We start from the raw sequence: 9146 nt of genomic DNA, 5'->3' as shown, positions 1-9146 counted from the left end.
TAAATAGGTTACATGCAATGCAAGAGAATACAGACTTTAGGGAAATGAGGCCCATCCATCTAAGTGGAGGATCCGGGCCTCCTGGGATTAGGATGGGGGGGATAGTGATAGAGAGAAGTACATTCTGGTTTCAGGGAAGCTGACCCCTTAAAATGTGGGTTGAAGAAGGGGCTCCTTAGCTGAGGTCACAGCTCATCCTCCCCCATCTCCTCCATCTGTGACACTCATGCCTAGCTCATTCTTGTCCAACATTGCCTCTTAGGCTCCATATCCAGGCCCTCACCGTCTCTTGCCTGGACCCCTGCAGTAGCCCCCCTTTGTCCCGACTTCTCCAGGTCTGCATGAAGCCAATACGTTACATTTCCTGAAACTCACCTCTGAACCTCTGAACATGGCATGTCCTCCCTCAGTGGACCAATATTTTCAACATCTCCTCTTAACCTGTGATGCTGAGTACTAACTTACAACCTTGGCATTCAACAGCCTTTATTCAACTTTCCTTTCTCAACTTGCCCATCACTTGACCCAGACATGGACCGCCAGCTCCCATCTGACTGGTTTTCTCCCTCTTGGATGTATATGTCATCGTAATTTCTACCCTTAGGTACTTGCTTCCATTCTGCTTTCTCCTTTTCTTAATAATCTTGTAATTTTTAAAGAAAAGAACTCATCTTTCATCAAGGATAAATTCAAGTTGTGTCCTCTTTATGAAATCCTAATCTAACCATCTTATTGGAGGTCATTTAAGTCTTTCCTTGATTTCCCAATATCCACAGTGTCTGCTTTACTCCAAGTTGGAGGATTAGTTAAAGGGGGAGAGATTGAGGGCAGGTACCCCAGTTAAGGGACAGTGGCAATAGATTAAAGAGACTGGGGGCCGGGTTCAGGGGCTATGAGAAAAGAAATGGGGGTGGGGTTCTTGCTAAACAGGTGGCAAGGGTAGTTGGGGTCTGGAGTGGTCATGGTGGAATGCCTGACTGGGTCTTGCCTTCAAGACTTTTCACTCAGATGAGTCCATCCAGTGAAAAACACCAGAACGATCCACATTTTCCTTCTTTCCAAACGTGAACCCTGCCCTCTGAAACCTCGCTCCTCCCTTGTCACCAAACCTACTCCGCTTTTTAATTTCCTTCAAGAAAACACCACAAGTCAGGTTTTGTATAAAAATATATATATATTGCTCCATAGTTACATCACATACATTTCCACAATAACATTCTTAGCAATACCTTGGAATTTAAAACAAGTGTTTGCATTAATGATTCTTGCCAGGCTCCCCCTACCATCCCAGGGTGGAATTGGAGTCCACAGAGGAAAGCAATTTACCTACGTCTCCATATCTAAAACACACTAGTAGTCAAGATAAATGTAAACATTAATAACTTAAATAAGGTTAACGTTACCTAAGGCATCATTTTTCATATCGATAAATGAAGTTCACACTCTTTCAAAATATAATAAAATAATATCAGGGGGTATTTAGGGAAAACCGGAAGAAAATAAATTAGGTTCAGATTCTCGGGTTGCGGAGTGAGTGCTCAAGGCTTTGGAGTCTGAGTTTTCGTGTCCAGGTACTTTATGGCGTCTTGGACCCACGGCTCCGTAGGGTTGGCACAGAGTTTCATCCGTCTGGTCTGGAAACTGTGGGGAGAGAGGGGCACGATTAGATGGAGTTCCACTGAGATTTCAGCCTGGGAGCGCAGCTCATCCTGCCCTAAGAAGCTACCAGGAGAACTAGAGGAGGGAAGTGGGTGGAAGGCAGGTACCCAGTACACGCTGCTCCTAGAGATGTCCCCGTGACTTCAGGCTAAAGAAATGGGGATGGTCTGGATCAGCACCCAGAGGGAAAGGGGTCCCAGGAGTCACTTCTCCCCTCGTTTTCCCACGGGGCACCTTTGGATATTGGATTAGACTCTCTGAGTCTGAGGTTGTGAGGCTCCCTTTTTTTTTCTGAGGAAGAAGCGGACCAGAGAGAAAAGAAATGTGTGCTCAACTCACATCACAGCTTCTTTGGGACAGCGGCTGCTGGTGACTCTTCTGTAGCTCAGCAGCTTCGGTTTGGGAATCGTCTTGTTGACGAAATCATAGCAGCAGGTGACTGCGAAACCAAATGAATCTGCAAATAGAACCACAAAGAAAAAACATTTCAGGATGGATTAGATTCTTCTGATCTTCATCAGAGCGGAAAAGAGTAGTAAGGAGAAGGCACAGGGAAATCAGGAGTAGAGGTAGAACCCATTACATTTCAACATGTCTGCCTATACCTCAGAGCTAGAATGTTATACTGACTCAGTTTACTATGCTGTAAAATGGGTATAGAGCAATGATAACAGTCTGAGGGAAGGGGGAGCTGTTAAAAGCTACATAAATCCTGGGAGTGTCATTAGGAGGAGCTAATACTCCAAATTCTCCGAGTCAGGGAAGAGCAGTTTTGGGACCCCCGGTTAGGTCCCCCTTTAGGCTCCAAGTAATCTACGTCTGGTCATGAGTTTCTCTGACACCCACGGCCTCTGCAGAGCCGCGTCTCTGGAAGCTGGACTGAATGAAGCACAGTCCAGATTCTGGGTCTCTTCTTCTCCACTCCACTGTACCTGGAAATACCCTGCACACCCACCACCAGGCCCCCGCTCTTTGATCACCCCAATCCCCTTACATTGCTGAAGGAGCTGGGGCAGTAACTATACTGAGGGTGTGTTTCCAGAGCTAGAGTCTTGGAAGGAGCTATATTTGGGGTTCACAGCTGGATTTCTCATGCAGGCTCTGCCCCGCAGCAGCTGTGTGGTCAAGTTTACACCTTATCCTTCCCTGAGCTTGCTTGCCTTGTAAAAGCAGTTGTCAAAGTGAGGCTGTGCATACCCTTTCTGCTCTAATGGCCCATGAAAACCCAGAGATGGGGTGATGTGTTTCAAAGGGAAGGAGGGAGGGGGCTTACCTGGCTGAGCCAGCACCTGGGTGCTGAAGGTGGACACGGTGAGCAGCAGACACAGAAGAGCAGCGGAGACCTTCATGGTGGAGGGTGAGGACAGGAGCTTCTGGTGAGAGTTGTTAGTGTCTGAGCTTGTCTCTCTCTCTCTCTGCTCCTCTGGCTGTTCTGCCTGCCTTTTATTGAAAGCTGTGGGTGGAGCAATTGTTGGCCCAAGGCAACGTCACCCTCAATGAATGACTAAGTGGAAGTTTAAATGTGCTGAGGAAGTTTAGTATCCTGAGAAGTTTCCAGGAAATAGGAGTCGGAACCAGTGGGTTGGGTAGGACACTTTCTATCCAACCTGTGACCAAAAGCAGTGAGTGTGTGTGTAGGGGGGGGATTGGGGGGGCGCCGAGGCACAATTCTATCGAGAGTGATCACAGACATGAACCAAAGGCCTTATTCTTAAGGATTCTGCTTTCTGTGAAGTGAATCTTGCAGAAAAGAAAAGCTACCAGCAAGCAGAGATCAAAGGAAAAACGAAAGCATCCCAGGGCTTATCCCTGCCTCACCTTCACACAACCGCCCAAGGGGCCTCCGTTCAGGAAGGGGCCCTGGGGTCTTGACAGACTCCCCAACAGCATATTAAATCCATTTGTCTTTAAAAGGCAGGTGGTAATGGAAGCTTAGCAGAACTACAGGATTTTGTAAGTACAGAACTGAGCTGTAAGAATCACTGGATTCTTGGGAGAAGCCATGTAGAGCTGCAGAAGATATTTTCACGTGATGCTCATGTAGTGCTTCCTCGGTGCCCGGAACAAGTGCTCACCTTTCAATTCTCCAACCCCATTGAGTCAGTGTTATTAATTCCCATTTTATAGATCAGACAACAGAGGCACGGAGGGGTTAATCAACCTGCCCAAGTTCCCCAGAGCAGGACCCTGTGTCTGTGTTGTCACCACTAGGACATACTTCTGGAGGAAATGTCCAACTGGCTGCCTGAATATTACCTCAGCATCTTCTGAACTAGCAGGCGCCTAAAGAGGAGTTGAGACATTCCTGGGGGTTATGTCACTGTGCCTTTGGAGCCTATGGTCAGCACAGCAGGTGGCAATGGGCAAGGAGGTGTCCTTCCCAGCTTCTTTCTGGATTCCCAGGGAGCAGGGCTGAGCAGAGGGACAGCACTATGGGACTTAGAATGCCTGCTTTCATGCTGCAGCTCTGCCTGAGATTTCCTCAGAGACCGTAGAATCGTAGTAATAAAACCCCCAAAGACCTTAGACTTCACTTCAGTGAACTCTGTCCTTTTACAAATATGATAGAATTCCTTCAGGCATATTAGCAGCTGAGCTGATCCTGAAATTCTGGTTTCTTGAGTTCCTCATTCTACTGTTTCATGCATCTGAGCCTTGCTTTGCCTCTGCCCAGTGGTCATGGAAGGCTCTAGTGACTTTTGGTTACTAAAGGGTCATTGAGACAATGTCTATAAAGTGCATGGAGCTTCTTGGAAGACATACCTGCCAACCACTCCATTTGTAATAAGAAATGAGTTACACGGAACAAACGTCTGGTCAGTAGTAAGTGACCAGAATGATGAAGAAAAGGCATAACTGTCTGAGTACTGACTGGGGGCCAGGCATCGTGCTGAGGTGCTTTCCAGCAATGTCTATTCGTCCTCCAAACAACCCAACCTTCTTTGGTTAGAACCAAAGTTAAGTAACTTGCCAAGGATGTCATAGAATAGCAGGTGGGGTGGAGATTCCCATCCAAGACACTTTGATTCCAGAATCCCTACTCCCACACACTAGGCTTAATATCTCATGATGGATATTGGTTTCCTAGAGAATCTAAGAGGGGAAAATCTACAGAGAGACCATTCCAGACTCTTGGGTATCATTCCAAAAAGGAACAGAGAACAAATCAACTTGTGCACTGCTTTGCTGAGATGTCTCTCAAAACCTTATTTTCACTCTGCCTGAATGTTGCTACCTGTCCCCCAGGTTGAAATCTCTGTTTGGCTCAGTGCTCTGCCAATAGCTCAATTCATTCTTCTTAAATGAGCAAAATATTTTCAGAAATGGAGATTGTGCAACTTCATAAGTCATTCCAGACAGTCTCATCTTAACTTCCAAGAAGTTTTTTCTCATATTAGCGGAACCCCTGTCTAATCTATTAGTGTCCTTTTCCATGGAGTTGGAAGATTGTATCCTGTCTCCCTGTGGAATCCAGTCCGTCTTTGGTTTCTGTCTAGGTTAACTGGTTTAAAGATGTGGAGATCTTGGAACTGGGAAGGTCCATGTATATGTGCTTTTTCCCCCAATAAATACTGGCAACATATTTTCTCTTCTTTATATTTTCTTAACATTTTCTTTTCTCTGCCTTACTTTGTCATAAGAATACAATATAGAATGTATATATCACATACAAAATGTATGTTCATCGGCTGCTTAAGGAAAGGCTTACTGTCAGTAGTGGGCTATAAGTAATTAAGTCTTGGGGAGTTAAAACTTGTATGTGGATTTTCAACTGTGTATGTGTATGTGGGGTGGGGTGGTGGTAACCTCAACATTGTTCAGGGGCCAACTGTATTCTCTCCTGGTTCAGCCATGTGGCTTCACTCCTGGTACCCTGGAATCAGAGGGCCTGTAGGGATTGTGTACTTCAAATTCCCCTTTTTATGTGAGGAAACCACATTCCAGAGAGGAAGACCAATTGGCCTGTGGTCACACCGAAACGTTGGCTTTTCTGAGTACTTAGGCGGAATTCTGAGTGTGTGAAGCTGTGTCTCTACTTCAGAAAGGAATCATTGTTTTTTAGAAAGTGACTCGGTCACTGCAAGTGTCAGACGATAAACAGATCAGAAGTGAAAGGGTATGAATCAGCAGAGAAAGTCTCTGGAAGATGATAACCATCTCCTTCCCATTTCTGCTCTGTCCAGGAGAGATGCTGTCCTCTGCTGGCAGGTCAGTCAGGCTGTGGGAGAAATGAGTGGAAATTCCCACCCTGAAGCAGTTTTGGAAGTTCCCAGGTCTTATGGAGACTCCTGACGAGCCTACATTCCAGATGCTGGGCCTGGAGCCAGGATGTGTCTTGTGGTCTGGGTTGGAGCCCAGCTGTGTGTGTGTGGTGGGGGAGGGGAGGCCCCACACAAGGGAAAGGCCCGGAAAGGGGCATGGGGGGAAGCAGGGTCAAGGTTTTCCATTCCCCAGAACCTCAAGTTCCCCATGGGACCCCCCACCCCTTTAAATCATAGATGAGAAATGGAAAAGTTCTTGGTGAATAATCCTTTATTCCTTCCTCCCAATGAGCTACCCCACCCCCAACCCGCATCCTCTGTGTGGGCCTTTGTCATTACCCAAGACTCCCACTCAGTGTCAGGGGTGAAGGAAAGAGGAACAAAGAGTGAGCTTTCTAGAAACATCAGAAACCAGCGCCTAGCCCCCTGCCTCGGCCCCTTCCGCACTTCCCCTGCTCCCCGTCCCCACCTTGTGCTCCTTAGCCTGCGCTTGCTCCGCGGATGCTGTCCTCCCCCGCCACAGGCCTTTGAGAAAGACCCGTCAGGTCCCTCCCAGACGACTCCCCCAGGCCTCTTCTTCGGCCTCGCCCTTCTTTTCCTCCTGGTTAGCTCTGAGCTCCAGGTAGCCCGGTGCCTATTTCCCCAGCTCTGCGCTCCTTTTCCGTTCAAGGACTAGATCTGTTCTTGACTCTCGCACAGAATGTCAGCTATGAATCAAACCTTCCTGTTTCACTGATGGGGAAACTGAGGAAAGAGTCAGCGACAGGCCTGAGGTGACTAGAAGACACATGGCGGAGATTGTGGGGGTTTGTTCATTTCTGGGCTCTCGGTGTAGCACCCTGTCTGATATACTGCACTAGCTCCTTACTATGATATACAGTCAGCATCTACTCTGTGCAGAGCCCAAGATAGGGGACTAAGGAGGGGGTGGGGCGGGGGATTGAGTTAGATGAGAAGCATGCTTTTCAGAAGAGATGATAAAGGGAGATTCCATAGGATGTGCTCAGTTTGTGAACCAACCTGAGCATTTCCTGTGTTCTGGATGGATCTGCTCCAGGTCTGCCTGCATGAAGCAGCAGGAATGTGGGTGGGGACAGTGACAGGGATAGCCTGTGGGAAGAGAAAGGGAAGATTCCTCTGCAGGGGCCTGGGTAGGTTGGGGGTGGAGGTGATGTCTCAGTCAAGTGGGGCCTGTCACTTAGGCTGTCTTCTGGGCCCGCCCTCACACAGTGGCCCCCCTGTGGTGAGGGGGCTTCCATGAGGGGGCGGCCGTGGGTGAGGGGTTGAACCTAAGTAAACGGATAGGATAGCGGCAGTGTAAGGCATGCCACCACTCCCTCAATAGACCGCAACCAAGGGTCGCACAGTGGGGGAGAAACCGCTTTCCTCACTTGGGGCTCGCAATGCCCACGGGGGGCCTGAGCAGTGAGATGAGGGGGCCAAGGGGAACTGTGAGCCCATCTGAGGCACCCAGTGAAGGCGCTGAACTGGGGGAGTCTTGGGGAAACACATCATGAAGAGCAGGTGGTGGGGACAGAGAAACACTGTTTGGACAGCCTTCCACTGAATCCTGTTTGAACACCCGTGCTGAGGCCACCTGAGGGAAACTCAAGTGACACGCAGAATCCTTGCAGTAGCTGGAGAGAGGCAGAACTGTGACAACCCCACTAAGGGGCTCAGGGAAGCCTTCATGGTAGTACATTTAAGACAGGCTCGGGGTTGGCAGGTTTCGAAACTTCGGTGACTATTGGATGGAAGAGAAGCACATTTTGAAGGAAACTTACAGAGACTGGAAACTTAAAGCGCTGACACATCCTCTTGGGAGCTTGTTCAAGTACAGATTCTAATTCAGCAGGTCTTGGGTGGGCCTGAGGTCCTGTGTTTCTAAGCAGCTCCCACGTGATGCTAATGATACTACTATGGGTCCAGGATCCCATTCGAACAACCTTTAAAGGGCTCAGCATGGGAAATGCTGGCCGGGGATGGGAAACAGCGAGCAGTTCATTTTGTCTAGACTGGAGTTCTTGTCTGTGGCTCTTGGCTAGGCTTCAAGACCCATCTGGGATTATCTTCCACCCACATGTGTCTGTGGATTATTCTGGAGAGAGGGCCCAGGTGTTGCATGGGATCAGCAACGGCACACATGACCTCCCAATAGTTCAGTACCAGTGAACTTATCAAGCAGAGAGCGTTCTGGCCTTCACTCCAGACTGCTGAATCGCAATCTATAATTTTACTCTGTCACGCTGTATTTTTCCTAAGCTTTCTCCTCCCGCTCAGGTGGCTGCCCGTGTGTGCGTAGGCACCCCTGGGCTAAAGCATAGGTACGTGAAGTAGAGTCTCTGCTGCCTGGGCTGGGTGGCACTAACAGGCAAAAGACACAGGCAGAAAAGGAAGAGAAGGGGGAGAAAGAGGAGGCAGCCTGGAATCATGGAAAGAGCCCCAGGCAGAGCCTCAGCTCGCTAGACCCGGAGGCCTGGCTCTGCCTCTATCTCGCTGTGTGGCCCTTGCACAAGTCATTTGACTTCTCTGAGCCTCTTCTGTGAAATGTGATTAGTAAGACAGCTGTTTTTCACATTGTCACGAGAGTTGTATGAAACAATAAACCACAGGTGCTTTGTAAGCAATGTGTAAACAGCTGTGTCACTCTAATGTCCTGCGCAAGCTGCAGTCCCCAGGACACACGCAGCCAGTTCCCGATTTGTATGACCCCCAAAGTACAGCCCAAGCCTCCACTCTTATTTCTTGCTGTGAAAGTTTATGGGGCATGTATATTAGGTAATGCAGTGAAGTTTAGATTTCCTAAGCTCTTTCTCATCCCTGTTCTCTTGTCTGCTGTGGACAGAGATAGAGCCTTTGGGGGCTGACAGAAGACAGTCAGAGAGGGCAGCCCCAGCCTTGAGTTAAGGCCGCAGCTTGTCACACAGCAGCAGCCTGTTCTCACCTGACGTTCATATTCGGACAGGCCTCTGTGGACCTCTAACACTCATGTTACCCTTAGCCTCATGCTCTGCTTCCAGAACTCTCCATGCTCCACCCCCCTCATGGCCCTTGTCCACACTGGACCCCAGTGCCTGGTGCAGCATCTTTCATATAGCAGTTTCTCAATACACATTGTTTGAACCTATGAACAGTCCAACACTCTCGTCATTTTCCCCAAATAGCTGAATTGTGGGATGTTGTCACAGCAGACAGGGAAATGAGTAGAGAAGTAAGACTTTTGGT

At 48.5% G+C, this 9146-nt stretch overlaps 1 protein-coding gene across 1 annotated transcript; it reads right to left on the bottom strand.

Annotated features, from left to right (window-relative positions):
* Positions 1-1154: 1154 nt before the first annotated feature.
* Positions 1155-3065, bottom strand: LOC109447815 (C-C motif chemokine 2-like). The gene is made up of 3 exons (XM_019732477.3): positions 2933-3065; positions 1999-2116; positions 1155-1641 (listed from the first exon to the last, which is right to left on the bottom strand). Exons 1-3 carry the CDS (start codon positions 3006-3008, stop codon positions 1539-1541), a joined length of 297 nt encoding a protein of 98 aa, XP_019588036.2. The 5' UTR covers positions 3009-3065; the 3' UTR covers positions 1155-1538.
* Between the last annotated feature and the right edge of the window lie 6081 nt (positions 3066-9146).

Source organism: Rhinolophus sinicus, chromosome 12, assembly GCF_057876585.1.
Source record: "Rhinolophus sinicus isolate RSI-liver-muscle chromosome 12, RSI-T2T, whole genome shotgun sequence".
In the NCBI taxonomy this organism is placed as follows: domain Eukaryota; kingdom Metazoa; phylum Chordata; class Mammalia; order Chiroptera; family Rhinolophidae; genus Rhinolophus; species Rhinolophus sinicus.
The sequence above is the reverse complement of the archived record's forward strand: the minus strand, read 5'-3'. Positions and strand labels throughout refer to the sequence as shown.